Below are 26,875 nucleotides of genomic sequence, written 5' to 3'. Positions count from 1 at the left end.
TCTTGTGTTATGCTGACCCACAACAGAGAGTTGTGATAAAGGGGCAAGATTAGTGCAGCTTCTTTTTGTATAGGGAAATGATGTACTCACAAATGCTGATTTTAGAGGGTTTCTTGTGCTTGTCTAAATTTATATAAAATCTCATTAATTTTTAAATAGCATGTAAAATATACTTGGACCAATGAATACTATTAGTACTTAAAAGAGTACTTTGCAGGGGTGGGTTCTAACCTGCCAGTTCTAACCTCTTCTATAGAAGAGGTTCCACAAATCTACAGTGCCGTTTAGAACTGGTTTCACCTCCCTCCCCCTGCCCATCCGCCCATCATCAAGATGAAGAGCGAGGGGAGGAATTCTGGGAGTTGAAGTCCACAAGTCTTAAAGCTGTCAAGTTTGAACACTCCTGGGCTTTTTTCTAAAGGGTTAGAGGTGGAAGGGTCTTGTAACGTGACAGCTTTAAGACTTGCGTGCTTCAATGCTAGAGTGCCTGAGCCAACATGACTGGAGGAGAAATTCTGGGAGTTGAAGTCCACAAGTCTTAAAGCTGTCAAGTTTGAACACCCCTGGGTTTTTTTTCTAAAGGGTTGGTGTGCAAGGCTCTTGTAACTTGACAGCTTTAAGACTTACACACTTCAATGGCAGAGTTCCTGAGCCAACATGACTGGAGAAGAAATTCTGGGAGTTGAAGTCCACAAAACTTAAAGCTGTCAAGTTTGAACACCCCTGGGAGTTTTTTTTCTAAAGGCTTAGGAGTGCAAAGGTCTTGTAACTTGACAGCTTTAAGACCTGCGTGCTTCAAATGCCAGAGTTTCTGAGCCAACATTTTGGTTGCTAAGCAAGAGTGTTGTTAAGTGAGTTTCACCACATTTTACAAGTTGGCCATGCCCACCCAGTCACATGACTGCCAAGCCACTCCCACTCAGTCACATGGCTGCCAAGCTACTCCCACCTGGTCACATGGCTGGCAAGCCACTCCCACAAAGCAGGCCACACCTACAGAAGAGGTTCTAAAAAAATTTGAAACCCACCACTGGTACCTTGCTATCGAAAAAAATCCTGTTTGAAAATAGTTCATTAACATACCAATTTATGTATATGTCTTTGAACAATAAAAAATATTACATATATTATTCCTTTATAGCCTCTCTTCAGAAGAGCTTTAAACTAGACATAACACTGGAACATTAAATGCACTTAGAAAAGTGCAAGACAGTGAGAGTACCAATCAGCCTGCCTGACAATCACTTTCAAGCTATTTCTGTGACACACTTGCTGTGCTACTTATGCTTCACGTCAACCATAGCCTACTGAATAAGACAAAATCCATCTTTGTTCAGACAGCCTGAGCAATCCTGAATCTTATGGCCAATTTCTCTTCCTCCTTCTCCTTTTTTTTTTAGTTTTACCTTTGGCGGGAGCTGTCTGTGTTTGTTAACTACTTGGATGGGTGGATAAAAAGTACATTGGGTATAAGGAAATAGGGTGCAATAAAATATATATTGTGATTCCTCTCACAAAATAGAGGAAGTAGTCCTCTCATAGTAATTCCCTTTGGGGTCTTTCCTGTTCATAAAATGGCAGTCATGGTGAATGTGGCTGATTACAGGACAAACTTTTATATATATAAAAATATAATGGTATTTCTCCACCATTGTTTTCACCTCAGTCAGTACACTATCTGCAATCCTAATTTAATATATTGCTATATTTTAGAAGTATCTAAAGGATGCAAACCATTATTGTAAATAAATATGTTAGAGTCTAAGGTTTTTCATTCTACTTTATTATTTCCTTTTTAAAAAATTAAAACTATCTTTTTTAAAAAAAGTCACTTAGATCAGGAGAACATCTAATGCCAAAAAAGAGGTTCCTGTGGGCCTATTTGAACGTATAATAAACCATGACTTCAATGACTACTTTATCACCTCAAAATAAATTACAGTTTATTTACTGATTCCACGTCACTGTAACCCAACAAAAGAAGGCCAGATCAATCACACTGTTCTGCCCTAGGCTTCCCAAGATCATGAAGCAGACTCCTCGTCCTGATAAAATCTCTTTTATTTAGGTTAAAGGGAATTCCTCTCCAGCAAAGTCTTTCAAGATATTTCACAACTACAGCCCTTTATCAGGCTTGGAGAGTTGCCAGACCAATATCTTTCAAATGCCACACTGTAGCAGCAATTACTTGGCAAGAAGTCAGGAACAGGTCTTCACCCTAATGAATTGAACCAATTGTTTCCTGCAAACTCCCCTCCCGTTTCACTCCTCTTTATTCCTTGTGGGAGGGGCCATTCACTGTCCACCTGTGCCTTTACTCCCAAGTCAGCCCTTGTTCCTTAGCTGTTCCCTTTTCCTAGCAGCTCTGCACATGTGCACATCGCGAACAGGCTCCAGCTGTTCTTCTGCCCCACTGATGTCCAACTCCAAAGGCAGATGATAACTGTCAGATGGCCCTGGCCCCATCTCTGCCTCCAATGCAGAGCACTCATCAGAGCCTTCCCCAGACTCCAGGAGTGGCCCATGTTCCTCCCCAACCTCCTTACTATATGAGTCTGCCATGCCACTGGCGGGTCACAACACACATTATGAATTAGAATGTTTAAACATAGATATATATATATATATATATATATATATATATATATATATATATGTGTGTGTGTGTGTGTGTGTGTGTGTGTGTGTGCGCGCGCGCGCGCGTGTGTGTGTGTACATACACATACACATACACATACACATACACATCATATATATATATATATATAAATATATAAATATTGTTAGGAAATCCTTCTAAAATCAGTAGGACCTATAGTGTAGATTGAGTTCAACTCTTCAAATGTGGTTTAAATTAATTTAAAATGTTTATTTGACATTAATTCCTTGGTTCAAACAAAACTTTCTGTGTTATAAATCATATGAGCAAACCTGCATAATAATTGTAACAAGTAGAACCAGGTCAGCTATTTTCCATTGATTTTAAATTATTTTTTTAATTTAAAAAATATAGGCTGCATATAATTATATTGAATGCAAACCATTTACAAGTCAGTGAATGACAGTCAAACTCTCCAGGGGAACATTTTCTGTTTTCTCGTTTCTAGGGAATTCTTCTTACTTGATGAAGCTCATGTATGCATAAGAACAGTGAAAATAATGTTTTTCCCTTCTGAATTACTGTTTTGTTCATCTAAATCCATCCAGGTTTATAGCTTTCAGGATTAATTAACCAAGATTGCTTTTATCTGAGGCAGTTCTAATTAAATACGTTGGGCTCCAATTAAACAAAGTCATCATTTCTCAGGGTATCATGCGAAACTTCTAATCATGCCACACACTTCCATGTTTTGCCCTACTTTATTATTTTATTTTATCTATTTTATTTTATTTATTTTATTTTACTAGGTGCACGTACCACTTCAATTCTTGACTGAGCATTTTGCAGCAGTGCAATAATTAATCCTAAATTGAATGAAATGCAGATTGAAATAAAAGGTAATCCACTGGGTACCAAACCCTGTGGGCTTACTCTGACCCCAAAAAAAGTGGGGAAGATAATTTTTTACTCTTCCGTTGAGGAACCAACATGGCCTAAGTTGGGCTGAAAATACCTGTGCCAGCATCAGGGTTGGGAGTTGATAGATCTGTTGAGAGCTGAATGGAGGGAAGTTGAGTCCACATCAACACCACATTTCATAGTGTATCCTTTCCAGAAGTAGCATTTTCAGGAATCCTTTACTCATTTGACTCATTAATTTATTCAGTTTTTATCTCACCTTTCTGCTCAAATCTTGACATGTTGAAGCTGTATTGGGGAAACTCTTTGTCCTTTCGCTCTACTGGAAGACGTCATCGCTCCCTTCTGAAACCTCCCCACCAGTCTTCAGGAAACTTGCATCATGTTTATATTTGATATTTCACGATGTTTTTCCCCCTCCTGGCAAGAAAGAAAGAAAGAAAGAAAGAAAGAAAGAAAGAAAGAAAGAAAGAAAGAAAGAAAGAAAGAAAGAAAGAAAGAAAGAAGCTTAAGTTTATCCGAAGGCCTAATTATTGTGAATCTTCTTGAGAGATGTGTAGAAACATTGCAGCTTGTTCATATAGAAATGGATATTTAACTACACCTTTTAAAATGATTTGAGGTATGATAAAACTCCAATCTATAGATGGGCAATCATTCACAACCCTTTGTTTTTTAAACAATATTTTTATTAGATTATAGAATAAAATAGAATAAAATACAAAAATATGAAAGCAAATAATAGGTCACAATGGAGAGGAAAAGGGATGTGGTGGCTCAGTGGCTAAGACTCTGAGCTTGTTGATCCAAAGGCCGGCAGTTTAGCGGTTTGAATCCCTAGCACTGCATAATGGAGTGAGCTCCCGTTACTTGTCCCAGCTTCTGCCAACCTAGCAGTTCGAAAGCATGTAAAAAATGGAAATAGAAAAATAGGGACCACCTTTGGTGGGAAGGTAACAGTGTTCCATGTGCCTTCGGCGTTTAGTCATGCCAGTCACATGACCACGGAGACGTCTTCGGACAGCACTGGCTCTTTGGCTTTGAAACAGAAATGAGTACCACTCCCTAGAATCGGGAACAACTAGCACATATGTGCGAGGGGAACCTTTACCTTTACTTGGGGAGGAAAAGGGGAAAGAAAAGCGAGGTGGGGAGGGTGCAAAGAAAAAAAAAGTGCTGACTTCCGACTCTCTGTGTTGCAGTAAAATAGAGCATTAACAATGAACTTTTTACTTTTCCAAAACAATGTAAAATAGCCATTTCTATAACAACAAATCAAAATTTCACTTTTTTGCACCTCAAGCACAAAGTCCAGAAGCAGTATCCATGTAGCAACAAAAGTACTTACATTCTTTTCTTTAATCAAAACAGTCAACTTAGCCATCTCTGCCAACTCCATCAATTTCTGTAGCCATTCGTCCATGGTGAGAATTGAAACGTCCTTCCATGTTGGTGCTGCCATCAACATATATAAGATCAAGGTTCCACGTTTTTTTTCCCCCAAGTTTTTTTTTCCATTAAGCCCAGAAAGAAAGTGTCTGGTGTCATCTTCATTTTCAGAAATTTCTGTATTAAAATGTGATTCCGACTCCAAAATTTGTTTGCTTTATCACATGTCCACCATAAATGATAAAAGGTCCCTTCTTTACTTTTATATTTCCCACAGTCATTTGAGATACCTTTATACATTCTAGATAACTTATCCAGTGTTAAATGCCAGGTATTTAACACGGGATAATTATTCATGATCTTTTTGTTATTTGATGAACTGTGTACAGATGTATTGCATATAATTAACCACATGACGTTTTGGAATCCATTTGAATTTTTGACTTTAGATCCTTAAGTAATGCAAACTATACTTGTTCTTCTTAGGATGATTTTTTAAAATCTAAAAATGCAAGCTTCTAATGCAGCTGTTTGTTTGTTTCCTGGAGGGAAATTGGAGGAATTAGCCCTTAGCTGCCTAACTCTAGACTCTTAATCAATATTTATAAATATGGAACCTTATGACATTAGGAATGCTCTTATTTCAATCACATGTGTGGGAAATAGCAGGATTGCTTTACTGTGCATATTTGAGAAGGGAAAGAATATCTGAAAAGGATATGTGTTTCCCCAATTCTTTGTCATCGTAGGAGAACATATATTTCTGGGGAAATAAAAAAAATAGCACCTTATTTAGCACTATTCAAAACACTTTATGGAACCATGGAAGTTCCATAAGTAGTATGGAGCACAATACAGGTGGTCCTCGACTTAAAACAGTTCATTGAGTGACAGTTCAGAGTTACAACAGCACTGAAAAAAGTGACTTATGACCATTTTTCACAATTACCTTTGCCACATCCTCATGATCATGTGATCAAAATCCAGATGCTCAGCAAATGGTTCATATTTATGACCTTTGTTATGTCCCAAGGTCATATGATTCTCCTCTTGCAACCTTCTGACAAGCAAAGTCAAGGGAAAGCCAAATTCTTTTAACAACCAGATTACTTCCTTATCAACGGCCATCATACACTTAACAACCGAGGCTAGAAAGGTCGTAAAATGGGGCAAAATTGACTTGAACAAATGTCTCATTTAACAACAGAAATGTTGGGCTCGATTCTGGTCGTAAGTCAAGGACTACCTGTAGTAAAACAGTATTTCTCAATTTCAGCAGCTTTATGATGAATTGACTTCAATTCCCAGAATTCCTCAGCTAGCCATGCTGGCTGGAGAATTCTGGGCATTGATATCCATATATTTAAATGTTGCTGAGGTTGAGAAACATTGACCTAAACCCAAAAACAAATTTGATTGATCCTTGATAACTGACCAAGGAAATGTGTTCTGCGGGGTTAACTTGGAGCATTATCTGGCTCTGTCTGTCTCTCTTCATATTGTCAGGCTGCAACTCTCATCATTTCTCATCATTAACTATCACCAATAATTGAAATTTGGCAACATTATCCAAGTCTTGATTTGACTAGACAAACTTCCTAAAATATGAAAAAGAACAAGAATTAAACAAATTTGTCTTCTTAAGTGCACTATAACTAAATTCAGCCTGGATTAGAAAGACCACAGTGTTTCATTTCATAGGTTGAGGACATAGCAAAGGTATTATTGAAGGGAGGTTGAGCATCTGCCGAACCAGATATATCATGGCATGAGATTCACTCAGAACATTGATAGACTACACTGCCACTGTACAAAGCTCATGAATGGAGGTAATCTCCTTTTTTCTGTAGATGGAGTTGGGAAAAGGTTGGAGGTTAACCACACCACAGCCATTTCAGATGTTCAAGGTAAGATGGAAGAAATTCACCTTGCTTGGGGATATTTCCCTTATCAAAGGTAAAACCAGAAAAATGCTTGCCTGCCCAAGCTGAAAATGAATTGCATACCTAAGGCTATGGAGACTAAAGTGGATCATATGTTATTGCATAACAGTAATCACACTAAGCTGTCTCATCTTCATATATGGCTATAATGTCTTCTCCATGGATACTGAAAGCTAGCACTACTTCTCTTGATAAGGTCATATGCTGAATTTCATAATTCCATTTTCAAGGCATTTCTGCTCTGATTTTTTTCCAATATATTTCAAGTCATAATTACTTACGATTTTTTTTTTAGATTCTGTGGTATGTATAAATGTTGCATGCACAATGTTTCATTGGAGACTGACTGCCATCACAGATTTATTTGAAAATGTGATTGCAGAATGGGTTGTGTTATTCTGCACTCACAAAAACTACCCCCATTTACATTGGATACCAATAAATCCAAAATCAGTATCCATACTTTTGAAATCATTTACTTAGTTTGATCATTTGTTTCTTTTTCCAAGTTTCTAATTTGAAATGGAGGACTGGAGGAGTGGGGATGTATGCTGTTTTGATAGTAGAGGAGTATGCTTCGCCCAAACTTTTCATGAAAACATGATTCTTCACTCAAAACATAATGGATAGATATTGTAGGGCTTAGCGAAGTTAAATGGAGAACAGATTGGGGTGAAATGATATTGTGTAAGGAGGACCTAAAATAGGAGAAGAGTTTCATTTTATGAGTCTTACCCATTCCTACATGTATATGTTTTTCAAACCTAGATAATTTTCAAACTAAACCAAAGAAAAATACAAAATTAATGGTAATACTGAATTATGCATCAGATTCTGGATTTCATAGTGAACTAAGTGTAAGCCAGGGGTAGTCAACCTTTTTATACTACCGCCCACTTTTGTATCTCTGTTAGTAGTAAAATTTTCTAACCGCCCACCGGTTCCACAGTAATGGTGATTTATAAAGTAGGGAAGTAACTTTACATTATAAAATGTATAAAGCAGAGTTACAGCAAACCCCTACTGCCCACCATGAAAGCTGGAACGCCCACAAGTGGCCGGTAGGGACCAGGTTGACTACCACTGGTGTAAGCAAACAATGCAGATGTTGCTTTTGCTGTATGACATTCATTATTTCAGTAATCTTTGGTTAACAACCTTTCCAGGATTCAGTTACATAACTTAAAATTGTTGACAATGGTCATACTCATTGTGTTACTGTGAAGTATGGGGGCAGGATAAGGCTTTTAAAAATGTGTTACTGAATGTCATTAAGGATTTCAATTCTACAATCCCTGCTGTTCTGCATGAATGATGAAGACCATTATTATTCATGGATCCCCTGTGCCATGAAGGCTCCATAAAACATGGACAAATCAGGTGGGACAATATAATGGACACCAATGTGCCATCTTTCTTATACAAAATAAAATGACAGCATCATTTTATTTTGGATATAGCTTGTTCCCTTGGGGCAGAAATCCTGTATCTAAGGAATTCAAGCATTGGGGGGGAAAGGAGACATCCCTTGTGATTAAAATAGCACTGTCAAGAGATTTAACTTTGCTGAAGGCTTCCACTACTTCAGGAGCCTAGCACATGATTAAAAAAAATATGAGTGTTGTGAAAAATGCACTGAAGGTACTTTATATTACGTTTACTAGTAAAGTCCAATGAATTTGGGATTCCTTCCAATTTCACCCATTTTTGTGGAAATGTAGATTATCCCTGCATTTTCCAATGTAAGAAAAATGCATATAGGTAAGAAAGTGGTATGGCATGAAAAAGCAAAATACTCACCTAGACTGAATGGCTTAGAAAATTAATTACTTTTGTGGTTGGCTTCAGCCATCAAGATGACAAATAAGGGTTAGGGTTTAATTTGCAGGAAATATGAAAAAATATTTAACCAATTTCAAGCCATTATCCTACACCCTATGCTGAACCATCAGATGATGGTTCTTTGTTTGGCTTAGGGTAGTCTGAATCCAGCTTTGTGGCTTAATGCTATATGTGCACTGAATAACTCTAATTTGTGTAACCAATCATTAAGGTTTCTGGGTCATTATAATGTTATAATGGCTATTTCAGAGCCATTAACTATAGTTTACTTGTTTTAATGAAATATCAAGCTACATCATTGAAACTTCTGCTTGCATGCACAAAAGGGAAAATGAAGCAACTGCATTTCTATCTCAACTTGTTAAAGAAGACACAACAACCTAATCACTTGCTTTGATTTGTTTCTTATTCCTCTTATTCGTTAGGGAAAGGATTGGCGAACTAAGCTAAAGCCAGTGAATTATGTCCTAGCATGATGTGTGAACCTGCCAGTTTGTTCATCAACCTGTCCATGGATTCATTGATATTAACTAGACAATTAAAGGCTTTAAAGAGCCGTATCTTATAATGTTAAATAAAAGCCACAATTGGAGGTGTTGTATTATCTGGTTATATAGTGAGTCATTTGGCTTTGACATTGTAGTCATTGGCCTAGTTCCCAGTAAGAGGAGAATGTTCCCAGGAGGAAAAACATCCATCAAGTATCTGGGTATTTACCCCGCTCCCCCAATCTTCCTGCTAACAATGTGTCAGATATTGAATAAGTTGGTAGAACATAACTCTAAGGAATATTTCTATGAAATTACAAAAGATGATTTCCCCCAAAGCTCTCCACCTAAGAGAAAGAATAGCTCTGGAACCACAGTTTCATTATCTGCTCTTTATCAATATTCAAAGTATGGGTAAGAAATATGCATATGGGAGAGATATAACATCATGACAAGATGTAAGTATTCACAGATAACTGAAAAAAACCCTTATGTATATAAATAAATGCACAGATGCTCACTTCAGAAATTTCAATTAATGTGCTTAGATCAGGAACAGAACATGCGCCTTAGTCTCCTGCTCATTGTATCTGTTGCCTATTCAGCTTCAATGGAAGGAACTAGAGGCTGCATCTTTTAGCAAGAAATGAGACACACTGCATATCAAAGGTACCGTTTATTGCACAGAATTAGTTTAATTGGGATCATCAGGTTTCAATAGCAGGACCGATACAGGACCATCACTATCCATACTGCAGAGGTCCAGAACGCTAGAAGATGAGGTTTCTGTACCTCTTTGCTGACATCTAGTGCTGCTCTGAACAGAATATGCCATTATTATGAATATCACATTCATATTTAAATGACGGGTTTCTGTACCATCATCTCTCTGGTGTTTATGCTGAGGCAATCAGGATATTTAAACATAAGTTTGCCTTTCACAACAGATGCTACAGTGTGTATACTTCGTCATTTCAAACTATTAAGTTCTAAATGTCATTTTCTGCAAATCATATTTGATGTGATCTCCAACAAACCAACAACATTTCTGCACAAGTAATATACCAGTGTTAGAGAGGGGGTGGGGCGGGGCATGGGAATACATTCCCATGTATTGTAGGCAAGCCAACAAACCCCCAAAAAATAGCTGCTGCTTACAATTCTTCCTTAACCCATTGTAGAATAATTATTTATAATCCAAATACCAAAAATAATATCAGCAATGTACTTCTGCAAATCATGTCTATACTTATACTATCATTCTGTTGCTTTACTCATGCATGAAGAGTTCATATTCTTGATGTTTTGGTAGACTGCAGTTATGGATGATATTGCTAGAAAGCATATGGATGAAATGAAATGAATTTTTATCAAGCTTGGGAGAAAATATGTTAGCAGACAATGCAAAAATCAACGTTTGAGAGAACCCAGAAAATGATGTTCAGTGGTGTTTACTACAAGATCCTGTATCTATAAATACAATATATTGTGCTGTAGGGTTTGACTTGATGGCAATGCATGTGAAGGATCTAACTGCCTATTGAACATAAACATCAAGCTAAAAATGCCCATGCAATTTTGATACGCATTCACTGAAGCACTGCATCTGGAATATAGCAAGTGATCATTCTATTATGTTTTACTCTAGATAGCCCATGCTTGCGTTTTGTACCCCGTTGGGGGCATCGATGCATTTAAAAAGAGCATGGAAAAGCTGGAGCAATGTCAGAGGAAGACAGATGATAGGACTCTGGAAACGGAACATACGAGTAAAGGTTAAGTACCTTTAAGTGTTAGGTACATTTTGTTTGCATAGGAGAAACTAAGGAGAGATGTTATAGTTCTGTGGTGGTGAACCTATGGTATGTGTGCCGGAAGTGGCACTCAAAGCCATCCCATGCAGGACATACAGCCTCACTGGCTCCTCTTCCGTGCTCCTGTGCATACACATGTGCCAATCACCTGGACTTTCTGCACGCAGGAGTGCCAAAACCTGGAAGTTTGTGCGACAGCCAGCAGTTATCGGGCACGTGCCCACGCCGCAAACCAGAAGTTAGGGTGCTGGTGAACGCATTCGTGCCAGAACACTGCTCTTCCAGGTTTAGGCACTCCTGCATGCGTGAAGGCCAAAAAGGCCGCATGGTCCAGGCAGGATGGTTTTAGCCATCACTGTTATAGTGGTTAATAAATACTGCATATAAAGACTGTGTTATCTACGAAGAGGCAGCAAGGCCCTTTAAAGAGAGCTAGCGTAGAGACTTTTCACTTTAGTCTGGTGTCTTAACAACTAAATTTGGCTTAGTTGTTAAGGCACCAGGCTAGAAACCTGGACATTATGAGTTCGAGTTCTGTATTAGCCATGAAAGCCAGTTGGGTGCCTTTGGGTGAATCATTCTTTCTCAGACCACAAGGTTAGGCTCAAGCAACAAGCCAGTGGGTCAATTCCTGTCACAACCAATGGAACTGAAAAAAGCAGCTCCTGCACTTAAAGGAAGATGCTAGAAAGATTAAAGGGGGGGGGGGTAGGTTTGTTCGTAGCTGAAACAATGAGCAGAGCAAGAAACAAAAATGAAGTTAAACAAGTTTTAGAAGAAACATGAAGAAACATTTCCTCCTGATAACAGTTGTTAAGCAATAAATCATCCTACCAATGGATCATAGAAAAACAGTAGGAGATTGATGGGGAGGAAATGATGATGATTTTATTATTACATCATATAAATCATGCAAAGTGTATGCTTGTGTCCAGCATAGTGATGAAAAATTATAATTGTATTATTGGGATAATAGCATAATGATAACATAGATTAACAACATTAAATTGCAGCGTATCATCCACATAATCTTATACTCTGCTCTACCCTTGTCAATTTCCTTAATATTTTTTTAAAAATATAATTCCATAACCTTGAATTTATAGAAACAAATTAAATACAGAAACAGGACATTCTTGATGTTTATTATAATACATATTTTAAGATGAAAGATGGTTTCTTGCTATATTGCTATTGTTAATCAGTTATGAAGTAGAAATTAAATAAAATATGACTATTCAGAATATGAAAGTTGGAGGCAGTCAAAATGTATTTATCTATATCCCAACTTTATTATTTTCACAAATAATTCAAGGTGGCAAGCAAATCCAGTATTCCTTCTGGCTCCTATTTCCTCATCAACAACAACCCTGTGATGTTAATTGGGCTGAAAAAGAGTGACTGGCCTGAAGTCCCCCACCAGATGGTTTATATGGCAAAGGGTGACTTCTGCTTTCTAGCATGGAACCTTAAACCTCTGGAGCAAATTGACTCTCTTCTGTATTCATTTCAGAAACATCCAAAAAACCTTATTAAAAGCCTTTCCTACATCCAAATATACTATGGTTGCTGGTTTTTATTAAACAACTACATGTCACCTCTGAATGGTCTTATATAAATCTAGCCTGAGTTAAATATACAATAATTGAAAGAAAAAAATAATTTATTGACAGGGATAGGAGTCCTATTAATGTGTGAAAAAGGTTTGTTTTGCCAATGAATTAGTCCTTAGTAGATGCCCAACTCCTTAGCGTTTCGTGTTTTAAGGCAATTGTCATGATAACATTAGAAACGGATATGCTATATCACACACACACAAATAAAAAAGTGTTACAATTGTATTCTCAGCTTAACCTTAGTCAAGGCATATTGCAAACATCCCTGCACACATTAATAAGGTGCTATCATCATTGTTATTATGCAAAGCCAAGTGTGAGGAGGTTAAAGAATAAATCACAGCTACAAAGGAGAACACTATTTCTTTTTCTTACAGTATCTGAAACCAATATATCGAACAAACTGCCTAATTAGGAACTTAAAAATTGGAAGGCAGGGCAGTAGCAGAACATAGAATATTTTCAGCCCTCTGAAATTTCAGCCATAAAAGCCTAGAGAAGTGAGAGATCTTTCTGCTCTGGCCAGATCATCTTAGGATGTGTCATATGTTGTTATAACAAGTATGGCAAGAAATCTGGAGAAATACTAAAGATTCCTATGGTGAATCATAATTTTTAGCACACAAAACCCCGTCTTGCACTTCTCTAGCATCATCACTTGGAAACAATAATATAGCTCTTAATTTTCTTTCCACTTTAGCACTGTATTTTCTCAACTGACTTGAGCAGTGGCTAAAGTTTATCATCTATACCAGTGATGGTTAACCTTTTCAGCATCAAGTGCCGAAATTGGAGCACGTATGTATGCGCCGGAGCACCAGAGCCTGGAAGAGAGCAGCTGGCCAATGCGCATGCACATGGTGGCCAACTGCTCTTCTGGGTTCTGTCGCGTGCATGCACATTATTAAGCTGGACCAGTGTGCATGCAAACTGGCCAGCTACTCTCTTCTGGGTTCCGGCATGCGCATGAGCGCTGGGCAAGTTGGTCTTCACAGACCAGCTGGCTGGCGCACATGCGGGCACCGGAACCTGGAAGAGAACAGCTGGCCGGTGCGCATGAGGTGGGTTGCTACCGGTTCGCACTGGTTTGGGCGAACCAATAGCAGAAATTGGGACTGGGAAATTGGGCAGGCTGGCCATGCCCCCAAACACGTTACCTGGTCCACCGTGCCATTGCTGGCATGTTTTTTCATCATTTTATAATGTTCTGCGCATGCGCAGAACAATTTACAGGCAACTGCACCTGTGCAAGCAATGTGTGGTGGGCGCACGCGCAAAGCAAACCAGCAGTAATGTTGGCAGCAACCCACCCTTGCTGTGCATTCCACCTCTGGCATGTGTGCCATAGGTTCACCATCACAGATCTATACAAAAAAAGGAAAGGCTATGATAGGATGGTCCTTAGTATATAACAGTTTTTTTAAAAAAACCATGGCAGAACTCATTCATGTATTAAGCCTTCCATAAGAAAGCAGACGGATATTCTTTTCTTGAAAGTCTAGAAATTGGAGCAGTGAGAGTTGAAGTATATTACTTGGGCCCTTTGTAGCCTTTAATCATTCTGTTGTGGCTACATTTGTGTACTTCTTGTGATCTCTCAAATGACATCAGTAGCATCTAAACTCCTGCTCCCATGCTAACAGAATGATGAATAATTTTTATGTCCGTGCACATCTCTGTGAGAATGATTATACTTTCTCAGTAATTTCACAGCAGTTGTCACTTTGGGGAGAAGGAAACAATTGAGGGTTTGGGGTTTTTTTTTGAATGCTACAAAACACGATACTGTACAGAAATAACTCTTCATTGTGTCTATTTTTGAATTAAATACATGCTAAAAAGCTTGGGCTGAATTTATATATTTTTATTTAAAGGCATTAATAGGCGTTAGCATAATACTAAGGCACACTATAGCTTTACTCATTTTAATGATATGTGGAACAGTGTATGGATGAGCTTAAATTCTTAGCTTAAAGGTACATTCAAAGACCTGCCTGAGACAGAGAATTCCATAGCATATCTTTTTTTTCCCTCTGTTTGCTACAGCTGCAAATCATTAAGAGTTTTCTTGGTCAGCAAAAAGATGAAAGGATCGAGATGCATCTGCCAGCAGTGCTTGTAACTCATACGCTATGGATGTCCCAGGTTCAACCTGAAAGTTAACAAGTCAAGAAAGAAAAAATATTTTAAAATATCCACAAATAGCAAAAGTCAGTTACTATATATAAGAGCACTTTGTTTCAGAGGTGGGCTGCACTTACGTTGACAACAGGTTCGCTGGTTGTGAGCGCATGCACGCTAGCTTTGCTTGCATGCACCACTTTGTGGCTGAAACACAGCTTCAAACATGCAACTAATCTATTCAGGCAGTTCCGGTGAGTACAGCAGGCACGGCACAGAAGTTAGCTGGGCAGTGAGGGGGAGGGGGGGCGAGCTAGAAAGTTAGTAATATATGGAGAGGATAGCGGAGAGGTGGATGGCCAGACCCAGTCAGTGATCACAACTACTAGGCAGCAGTGCACCACTGCTTTGTAAGTTGGGTTACATTTGGGGAAAACAGTCTTCCTGTGTTTAGTTTACCTAATTCACTTCTCTTATTCCAGATGCATTGCTTACAAACTTAAGCTATTCACTATGGTAGAGAAATAAAAGAGGTGCTTTTAAATACTTGGCACTGAACATTTGTGTCAAATAGTTGCATGGTGCTATCAACAGTAAAACATCTACAAGGTAAATGGGGGTTATGTTCTAAGTTACAATAATACAATAGCACAGTTGGAAGAGACCTTGGAGGTCTTCTAGTCCAACCCCCTGCCTAGGCAGGAAACCCTATAACTTTCCAGACAAATGGCTATCCAACATCTTCTTAAAGACTTCCAGTGTTGGGGCATTCACAACTTCTGGTGGCAAGCTGTTCCACTGATTAATTGTTCTAATTGTCAGGAAATTTCTCCTCAGTTTTAAGTTGTTTCTCTCCTTAATTAGTTTCCACCCACTGCTTCTTCTTCTACCCTCAGGTGCCTTGGAGAATAGCTTGACTCCCTCTTCTTTGTGGCAACCCCTGAGATATTGGAACACTGCTATCATGTCTCCCTAGTCCTTCTTTTCATTAAACTAGACGTACCCAGTTCCTGCAACCGTTCTTCATATGTTTTAGTCTCCAGTCCCCTAATCATCTTTGTTGCTCTTCTCTGCACTCTTTCTAGAGTCTCCACATCTTTTCTACATCGTGGCGACCAAAACTGAATGCAGTATTCCAAGTGTGGCCTTACCAAGGCCTTATAAAGTGGTATTAACACTTCATGTGATCTTGATTCTATCCCTCTGTTTATGCAGCCTAGAACTGTGTTGGCTTTTTTTGGCAGCTGCTGCACACTGCTGGCTCATATTTAAATGGTTGTCCACTAGGACTCCAAGATCCCACACTGCAAGCAAATGATTCTTCTAAGACACTAAACCTATTTCATTCTGTTCAGGATATTTATTTATATATTTATTGCAGCATTCTCCAATTTATAGCCCTCTTGAGCCATTGAATTAATAGTTGCTGCACACCTGAAGATATCCTTTTGGAGAAACATTTTTAATGCTATTTTTGTTTAATTATGATTACAAAATAACACAATGAACACACAATATGATCCAATGTAATTCTTTTTCTGTAGGGGGATAGCTCCTATGTGAAGGACCGCTGGTGCGTATTTGATGGATTCATGGTATTTTGTCTGTGGGTGTCCTTAGTTTTACAGGTAATTATATTTCATTATAACAAGGGCATCTCTGCCCAAGTACTGAGTATTGAGTTTAAATTAAAAATCCTCTGATTGGCTCTTCTTAAGCAAACTCAAGTGTCTGAAATGTGCATTTGAATGCCACAGAGTGTACCTAATAGAATCTGTTTTATTTTTCCTTTTATTATTAAACTTGTATGCTGCCTGAATCCCAATGTCTCTGAGTGATTTACAACAATCCAAACAAAGAAATTGCATTAAATCCAATTAAAAAGGAGGGGAAAAATAAAAAGATGATAAAAGTGACAAAAAGACCGAATGGAATAAAGTTAGGAGTCCTAATCTCCTGCACTAAGTCTTCACCGTGACCCGACAAATGCGCGAACGACAAAAGCGCGCCGACAACAGCGCGCCGACAGAAGCGTGATTTAAGTTAAGGTAAGGGTTAGGTTTAGGGTTAGGTTTAGGGTTAGGTTTAGGGTTAGGTTTAGGGTTAGGTTTAGGGTTAGGTTTAGGGTTAGGTTTAGGGTTAGGTTTAGGGTTAGGTTTAGGGTTAGGTTTAGGGTTAGGTTTAGGGTTAGGTTTAGGGTTAGGTTTAGGGTTAGGTTTAGGTTTAGGGTTACAGCGCGCTTCTGTTGGCGCGCTGTTGTCGGCGCGCTTCAGCGCTCATTCGTCGGTGCGGTTTTGTCACCGCGGTTTAGTCAGGCGTGCTTTTGTCGTTCGCGCATTTGTGGTGGAACCAGTCTTCACCACTCTTCTGGGCAACAGAAAAGTGGAGGACATTCAGAGCTCAGGAGGAGCCCAATTCTGGAGGGCAGGGGCTCCTACATAGAAAGCACACTTCTGGAGTCCTGGTATGACATTACTTACTCAAAGGGGACCCAGAGCTCCTCAATCCTGTAAGATTGAATCACCTGGACAGATCCCATGAAAGACTGGTGGCCCTTCAAATAAACAGGCCCTAGACCTGTGATGGTGAACCTATGGCATTTGCCAGAGGTGGCATGCAGAGCTCTCTCTGCTGGCATGTGCTATCGCCCCAGGTCATATATCTGTGGTGTTTCTTTTGTGAGCTTCTGTTTCCCTGTAAACAAAACAGAAACTCATGAAAGAAAAAGATCTTACCTCTTGCTGTGCTGCCGGTGCTGGGCTGCCCCTGCTCCAGAGGTGGTATTCAGCAGGTTCTGACCAGTTCTGGAGAACCAGTAGCGGAAATCTTGAGTTGTTTGGAGGACCAGTAAATACCACCTCTGACTGGCCCTGGCCCCATCTAGTCTCTGCCTCCCGAGTCCCAGCTGATGGGGAGGAAATGGGGATTTTACAGTAACCTTCCCCTGCCACGCCCACCAAGCCAAACTAAACTAAAATGTAATGGTTTTTTTAAAACAACCTAGATCAGTGTTAATTACCTAACATTTTGAAATTTGTACCAGTTAGATAAATTGTGTACTTTTGAGTACTCTTGCTTGGACACTACCTGAACTACGCAAAACTAAAAGTGAAATGTTCTACCATTGGTTTTCATGAGGCTTTCAGATAAAAAAATTCTTATCAGGCCAAACCTTATATGGTTTGAAAAAGGATTTATCTGTATATAAATATATACAACTAATGAAATGCTCCAGGGGTAAAATCCACTTACCTTTACTACCGATTCACAAATGTGACTGTGACCGCGCGTGTGCAGAGCATCAATAATGGACGTGATGATGTCCGCGTGGGTGGGCAGAGCCTGCTACCGAGCGCACCTGCAAACCTAAGGAGAGCAGAGGAGGGGGGGAATCTGCTGTGCCATGCGATTTAGATTAGCTAGAAAGCAGGAAATCACAGCTGATCGTCGGAAATACCGATTTGCCTTCACCGGAAGCATTTTTTTACTACCGGTTCAGGCGAACTGGTCCGAACTGGTAGGATTTCCCCTTTGAAATGCTCCTATCAGAATAATTGATCACAGCAGTGAGATATGTTATGCATTACACGTTGCATTCCAGATTTAAATGATTTATTCTCTTGTCAGTGTTTAAGGAGAAATAGAATTTTACCGGTAAGTGTGTGCACTAGAGCTTGTTACCATTATTTGATTTGGTAGCCTAACATAGCTTGCTCTCCGCATAGAACTCTTCCTCTTCAGTTTAGCCTAGGGCAATTCTATCATGGGAGCACCATATATCAGCAAAGACATCCTGCACCTTCTGTTTGACTACCTAAGTAAACCAGCATGGGATTGTTTTCGATCAATACGTTGAAGGTTCATTCATATTGTTGAATGAGATCATTGAGGTTTGAGCCTGCAGGATAATCAGTTGCAAAGGCAACTTTTTAAGAAGAATGGAAATCCTCAATTGAACAAAAACACTGAAAGTTAACAATGGAAGTATGTTGTTCCTGGAAATTATAATGTTTTGCAGAAATAATAATTTAAAACTAGCAGAAGAAGACTGGCATGATTAGGAAACATCTGAGAGAAAAAGGCATTCCTTTTCTTCCTAGGTTTTTGAAATCTCTGATATAGTGGATCAAATGTCTCCTTGGGGCATGCTAAGGATTCCACGGCCGCTTATTATGATTCGAGCATTCCGAATTTATTTCCGCTTTGAATTACCAAGAACCAGGATAACCAATATTTTAAAGTAAGTCTGTTCTTTGTCTTTGATTTTAAAGTGTAGCTTTGGTAACTTTTTAGGCACAGCTGTATTAAAAATATATCGTGAGTGAAAGACTTGCATTCAGTTTCCTATTATTCCATATGTCTTTGCCTACTTTATTTATCTTTGCAATATGGGTGAATGATTGTGGAACTTCCAGACTTATTCAAGACCTCTGTTCTTTGAGAAGGAAAACCAAGCATTTTTAAAAATTGCCAAAGCCTGATTGGTTTCTCAATATAATATATATCATCAGTTCTCTGGGTTTTCAATAAATATCTTAGTTAACAGTAATCATCGTTATTAATTCCTTGGGCACACTTTTTTTTATATACATATTAGCGTTGTTCAAGTATTTATTTATAGGGGGGAAATGTCCAGATCAAAGGTAATTTCTAATGTTGGATTTTCCCCCTTACCAGAGGGAGCTCCCTTGTGGAGTACTGTGAAGCCATTACCATGGCAATTCCACTGCGCTGTACAGTAGAAGCCATTTTACGGCAGTACAATAGAAGCCATTTGAAAGTATAACAGGCTGTATCATAACATAACACATACCCCAAGAGGTGTTAAGGGTGTCTTACCCTCACAGTATTTGTTTCCAGAGAGTCATCTGTGTACCAAATTCAGCTGAAATTGTTTGAGGAGTTCCAGACATACATACCCAGATACATACACAGAGAGAGAGAGAACCATATATATATATATGTGTGTGTGTGTGTGTGTGTGTGTGTGTGTGTGTGTAGACACATATATATATATATATGCGCTATATATATATATATATATAGTTATTTAGCTCTCATCAGCTAGCTATACCCTTACTGGGATTTGAACCTGGGCTATATTACATATTAGGCAGACATCTTAGCCATTAGGCCACAGGCTCTGATCCGTTATCAGCCAAGCCAGGGTGAAGTCTTAAGTATGTATGTATGTATTTAGCTCTGGGGCTTACCAGGGGTTGTGACACTAAATATATACCTTCTTCCCTGGCTTCAGCTGATAAGGAGGAGACCTGTGGCATAATGGCTAAGACGTTTGCCTAAGATGCAATACAGCACAGGTTCGAATCCCAGTAAGGGTAAGGCTAGCTGATGAGAGCTAAATAGCTTGAAATAGATCTATACTAGTCTCCCTTTATTTATTTATCAGCACAAATAAAACACAAATATAACAAAGGCAACAGTAAAAATATTGGGTTTCTGTCGTGATGGACTCTTGTGACGAGCCAATTGACAGATGATGGAAGCAGTTAAGTATATACACATACTTAAGATTTTAAAAATAGGTTAGGACGGTACACATCTGACAATACAAATTGTTCTAAATTACAGTCTAGCGTAGTTCAGCACCTGAATTCAATGCAGTATTTAGAACAAAAAAAATACCATAATTCTCTCATTCTCACTTGATAAAACGGGTGATTAATCTACACCTGCAAAGCCTTTTCTGATGGATCTGAAGTCTTGGAAACTTTGTCCTACTTTTTTCTTTGTGTGTGTGTGTGTGTGTGTGTGTGTGTGTGTGTGTTTAATGCGTATCACTTTCATTCTCACTTTCTTTTTTTTAAACTAGGCGTTCAGGTGAACAAATTTGGAGTGTTTCCATTTTCCTTCTGTTTTTTCTGCTTCTGTATGGAATTTTGGGCGTCCAGATGTTTGGACCTTTCACATATCATTGCGTAACAAATGATACAAAACCAGGGTAAGTCTCAACCAGGATTTTTTCGGTGTGTCTCCCTTTCTGTCTCTTTCTAAAGGATTATTCCCTATCTTATTTTGTATTTGATAATTGGTCTTGATGATGAGACCTTGAAATGTGAAAGTGTTTCAGTGAGATTTGATACTTTAGCAACACAGTTTTTAAGAACTTTTGGAGCTATGTGAGGGAACTTGGGAACAATAAGTTCTAATTTCCCATGAAACATAGTTGTCAGATGCTGTAAGCATATACAACAGTGTCTGACAGTGTTGCCGTTAGATTTCTAGGCCCTTAGGAAATGTATCCTGCATGAATAATTTTATCAAAGACAATGTTGTAGCCAGACGGAAGGTGTTGTGGTGGAATTCCTAGAAAATTTGTACAGAAATGAGAAAGGGGTCAACTAAATTGGAAAGGGCTAGCAGAGAAACAAACACAGAAACAACATTCTTAGTTTTACTTAATTACACCTTACATGTTAAATGCAGCTGTTTCTAATGATGTTTTTAAGTAGTGCTAATAGAAGGTGTGATTCTTTCTTTTTGGTATCTGTATTTCTTTAGCATTTTATTGCACTTTACTGATTGAAACTTAAAAACAGCCTGAAATATCTGTTACAAAGTCTGTAATAAACGTTTGATTGATTGAAATATTCTGTTAAGAAACTAGTGCATACATTATCTGAAATGAATAAATGGGAGATACATAAAAGTATGACTTACAGCCATTCATTTATTGATCATTCAAAGCTATCATGTCACTGGAAGAAAAAAATGACTTAAAATCAGTCCTCACACTTACAATAATCACAGCATCATCACAGTCACATGAACAAAAATTTTTGCACTTGGCAATTCTATGTATTTACTATGGTTGTAGCATCCCAGGGTCATGTGATCATCATTAGTGATCTTCCCAGCTGGTTTCTGACAAGCAAAATCAAGTGGGAGAAGCCAGATTTGCTTAATGACCATGTGATTCAGTTAAGAACTACAGTGATTCGTTTAATAACTGTGGCAAAATCTGGCATGTGTCACTTAACCACTGCCCTGCTTAGCAACAGAAATTCTGGTTTCAGCTGTAGCTATAAGTTGAAGGCTACTCATATGAAAGTTCACACTGCTTTATTGAAGCTTCTATAGTTTTGCCTCCAAGTCAGCTATTCTTTCCATTGGATTTCCCAAGTGTAGGAAGATACTTGCAGTGGTGAAATGTTCAAGGTTAAAATAAACATAAATAGGCTACATTAGTTTAACTGTATGTTTTAATAAGTTCAGCACAGTTGAACCCATTGTTTTATCACAAGATTTTCAAAAGCAAACGTGCTGACTGCCGGCTGACTGAAATTTGGCAATTCAAATCTCACCCGGCTCAAGGTTGACTCAGCCTCCCAGCCTTCCAAAGTCGATAAAATGAGGACCCAGATTGTTAGGGGCAATATACTGACTTTGTAAAATGCTTAGTGAGGGCTGTAAAGCACTGTGAAGTTATATATAAGTCTAAGTGCTATTGCTATACAACTGTTACATTTTCTGTGATGCTTCTCCTAATTTTACCTCATTGTTGTTTTTAGGCTCCTTCAGTTCCCTTAAAGATAATTCCAAATCTTGCCAGCCAATATTCATACTCATCGGCTTGCTTATCACATGGCTCACTATATTTTTTCTGAGACAGTTATTTATCTATCTGCACTTTATTGTTATCTCTCTGGCTTCTCTTTCTCACTTTCCAATATGCAACGTTTTGTTGTTGTTTTGAGGGCTTCACCATGATTTATTTTTATTTGCTGCTCACTTGTTCATATTTGTTTAATCTCTGTGAAGGAGCAATGCACGTTAAGAAAGAAAATCTTTTAAAAGTAGCATGTTAATGTATTAAATAACTGTCAGAGTGAGCTGGATTTCTGGTTTTCTATATTAGTTCCTTTATCAGTTCCATATTGACAAATTTTCAGCTCCAGCATTTTGCTAAAGAGAACATCTTAGGTTCTTTTCCTTTGTTTTATTTTCACAATAAAGTGGAAGTGAATGGCTATGCCAAGATTCTCATGAATTTCATTGCAAATAGGAATTTGAATTAGGGTCTCTAGAGTCTCAATCCAACACTTTATTCCAGCTTCCCCTGATTTGGTGCTCTGCAGAAACAATGGAACAAGCACTTCCCAAAGTACCTACTGTTCTTTCTATCTGCTGTTCTTTCCCTTAAGTATTTAAAACCAAGCCTATATTATTTTCCACAACTCACATATTAAATAAAGAATGAAATTACAATAAATGATGGCCAAAGCACTTCAATTCTGTAAGATCTCTATTTATTCTATAGTCTTCCCCCATGGTCTTACCTGAATCGTCCTAAATCTAATATTATTTTCTTAAGGCTGAATTAACTTAATCCAATTGCTCTTAGTTCCTCAGATGGAGAGAGAAAATGAATAAGAATACTCCAAAATAAATGACTTAAAGATAGAGGGTATCCTTTTCAAATAAATCATTTGTCCCTTTCTCTCATTTTGTCATTTGAATGTTTACATAACTTATATTAATAGGTTTTTTTCCCCTTTTTCCTCACTCTCCTTCAGTAGATTGATCTACAGTAGATCTCAATTTGCTGAGGGATGCATCCTTTTGATAATTGAAAATCCCTTTTCCATTCTCTTGAGCCATTATTCCATTTAAAGATGATGATGTGTGAATTTGATAAAGAGTGTTGATATTGTTCTCCGTTCCCAGAAGATCAGAAAGCTTTTCAGCTGATAACTCTGTTTCTATCCATTATTCCTCAGTTACTCCCTGGCACCTAAATTTTATACAGGACTGTTATTTCTGTGCAGGCAATGATTTGGATACTCAAGGAGGTAAAGGTAGAAGCTAACCAGATAGTTTTTCCTTCTCTTTGTACACTGCCCCCCCCCCCCAAAAAAATAAGATTGCCCAGATAGAATTCAATTTCTAACTAACTGATTTCCTTGCCATCCCAATAGAAACATAACCTGGAATAATTTGGCAATCCCAGACACACATTGTTCAAAAGCATCAGAAGAAGGTTACCAGTGTCCACCAGGATTTGAGTGTTTGGACCTTGAAGAACTGGGGTTAAGCCGACAGGAGCTGGGCTACAGCGGTTTTAATGAGATAGGTATGTCTATCATTACAATCTATTTCTAGTGCCTATTTGAAAATGCTTATGAAGTTTGTAGAAGCTATTCTGAGCAGATAGGGTATTGATGTACTAGGAAGGAGCACAAATTTGGTATTTCCCCCCTCTTTGGTATATTTTTCCTCATTATTCAGAATGAAAACTGATTATTGAATGCATAGTTAAGTCTGTGCAATTCAACTCTAATTTTCAAATTCCAGGTGATCTTAATGATAGAATATTTTTGTTGATGTTACCTTCTTTCAAAGTAAAGCAATAGCAGCTTTAGAGTACAGCACTGTCCAGGAATGGAGAACATAGGTTGTTGATTTTTAATCGTTTCCCTCCTAGCTTTATTTTCACCTTCTATGAAGGTGACAAAAGCTATTCTAGGTGACTGCAATATTCTATTGCAGTTTGGAGATGTCATGTCTAATTTGGCCCTTAAAATACATTCTAGTGACACTGTCACGAGCATTGAAGTTAATCCGTTAACATTTTCCTTAAAACACACAGCCGAAATTGATGGGCAGAAAGCAACATACGCGAGTAGAAAATACAAGTACTCTCCCCAATAAAGTGGGATCAGATTACAGAGATAGTGACCAATGTTATGTATGACTTGTGTAAATCAGAATTGATCTGATCTGATTGAGATTCAATATTTAAAGACGGTATGGTTTGCTATGAGTTTTTGATTTGAGATTTGAGGGCAAATCTATTCATTTCAGCTGTTTGAGCTTTGTGCTTCAATTAAAAAAATGTGTCCATAAGTTATAATGAGGAAAACCCAAGGCTTCTAAAGGAACTCCTTATTTGCTAGAGTAGAATGAAAATCTCAGGGACTGTAAATTGTCTAGAAGAAATTAATTCTGTCAGGCTTTAGTTATATTCCACAATGATTTTAAAATGTTCTCCTTGTAGCTTTCTGAAGGCAGAGATAGCAAAGATGAAGAAATGACTACATCATTCATTGTCCAAATTATCTAACAAATAGCCAATGCAGATGTTGGCCAGACCAATGAATACATCTGATTCCAGTTTAAAAATACAACATTTCTTTAGTTTTCCACTTTTTTTTTTTGAATTACACTGAATAATGTTAATTGATTTGTCCTTGTAAAGTGTCGTATGTTGTTATTTCTGATTACTGATCTCTGACTTTTTTGTCTACTGGGGGTTGGCATAGCTGCTTGGCAAATCTATTTGTGCTTGTTAGGTAGGAGCTCTCAGTTTGGCTTACTTGCAAAGCGTGGCCTTTTCTGGTCTAGATTCGGAAGAAGAGCCATTGATTTGTTTCTGTATGGATGAATAATTTGTTGCCCCTGATTGCTTAGGACTTTGAGGATGTCAGGAGGATTAATACAATCAGTTGCCAAACATGGTGGCGCCTAGAAAAAAATTCACTCATCAATGGTAGCAAGACAGTTACGCTGGAGTTGTGGCTTGTTGGCAATATTCTTAGTGAATTGGTGGAGGCAACTTAAGCAGATTAGCATAGTGAACTACAACATCATGTAGTAGTGGTTCTCAACATGTGGTCTACGGACCCCTGGGTCATCACAAGGCTTGAAGAAATGTTATGATTTAAGTTTGAGAGTCCGTGGACATTTCCATGGCTACAAAAAGGTATTTAAAGGGTGCCTGTGGTGAAGAAAAGGTTGAGAACCACTGCCATAGAGCTAGGGCAGGTTGCAGTAAAAAAAAAAGTTTGAATAAGAAAGAATAAACAAAATTTGTAGCCATGCCATTACACCTCTTAAAACCAATAAACATTAAGGCCTTAGCCTCTCATGAAAAGAAGTGATCAACTGGGAGCAGAGTTCCTGGTTTGCATTGATAGGCAAACTATCTGAATGAATTTGCTGTTTCAAAGCAGGTCCTTCTTTCAGTTTCCAAATAAACTTTAGTTGGGTTTATCCAATCAAAGCTTCCCTTCAAGTCTTTTCACAGCATTCCTCTCAGCTTCTCTCAGTCATTTCTCTGGAAGTGGTGGAGTTCCCAGTCTTCTCCTCCTACATTCCATTCTTGCCATCTAGACCATGGGTGTCAAACTCAAGGCCTGTGGGCCAGATCCGGCCCACAGAGTACTTAGATCTGGCCCATGGAAACAGTGGACCGGCCTGCAGTGCCTTTGCCAGTGAGATACTCCTGAGCTCCATTTTCACTGACAGAGGGTTGCAGGAGGTCCTTGTAGCCGAAAATGGCAGAGTGCTCAGGCCAACACAGGTGCCTCCAACACAAGTTATGTCAAGCTGGCCATGTCTACCCTGGCCTCCCAAGGTCAAACACAACCCTGATGCGGCCCTCAATAAACCAAGTTTGACACCCCTGACCTAGACAGTCTTCCAAACTACCTCTGCAAGAGACAATCTATGGATGATTCTCAGTCATCCAGGTCATGGTTGTCCCAAAGGTGCTTTTTCAAGAGGCAACCGGGCTTTCAGAAATTCCAGTTGCCTTTGCCGGAGACAGAATAATGCTCACTTGCATAGAGATGAGGGAGAAATTTATGCTCTTCTCCTCAGGCTCCATCTTGACAATTTCTCAGATGGTCTTTCACACTGTACTGATCCTGATGTCTCCCAGGACATATGAGCAAGAGAAAGAAAATATATCTATTTGCATGAGGGAGAGAAAACATTTTAAAAAAAAAAAACCTCACATGTTGACACTTTCCCAGCAAAGAAACCCCATCTGTACTTTTTACCAACCATTCTCTCTGGCAGACAGGTCCCAACAGCATCAAAGATATGAAAGAAACCCTAACCCTAGGAGGCAGAATAAACTGGTTCTTGTATATAGCAAAGAGATTAATAACTTCTCCTGAACATTTGCCACCTTCCCTGTCCATTACTTCAAGGAACAGTAACACTTCGAACTTCTGCAGCACCTGAATAAGAGGCAAAAGAATCTAGACATTTGCATAAAGGAGAAAAGAGAAGTTAAGATTTTTCTTCCGAAACCTCATTTTGTATAAGATGTTCTAATTTTAAATTTTTATTTTAAAAAAAAAAAAAAACTAAACTTTTCTCATTTAACCATTGT

At 38.4% G+C, this 26,875-nt stretch overlaps 1 protein-coding gene across 3 annotated transcripts in view; it reads left to right on the top strand.

The window, feature by feature from the left end:
• NALCN (sodium leak channel, non-selective) overlaps positions 1-26,875 on the top strand; it is a 214,285-nt gene that overhangs the window by 17,760 nt on the left and 169,650 nt on the right. For all 3 annotated transcript variants that reach the window (XM_032226720.1, XM_032226719.1, XM_032226717.1), the window contains exons 3-6: positions 16,278-16,361; positions 18,834-18,973; positions 20,567-20,695; positions 23,673-23,827. In XM_032226720.1, coding sequence (XP_032082611.1) covers positions 16,278-16,361; positions 18,834-18,973; positions 20,567-20,695; positions 23,673-23,827 — 508 coding nt within the window. The remainder of the gene's footprint in view (positions 1-16,277; positions 16,362-18,833; positions 18,974-20,566; positions 20,696-23,672; positions 23,828-26,875) is intronic.

The sequence above is a fragment of the Thamnophis elegans genome, chromosome 11 (assembly GCF_009769535.1).
Source record: "Thamnophis elegans isolate rThaEle1 chromosome 11, rThaEle1.pri, whole genome shotgun sequence".
NCBI lineage: Eukaryota > Metazoa > Chordata > Lepidosauria > Squamata > Colubridae > Thamnophis > Thamnophis elegans.
This window is presented reverse-complemented; position numbering and strand designations above follow the sequence as displayed.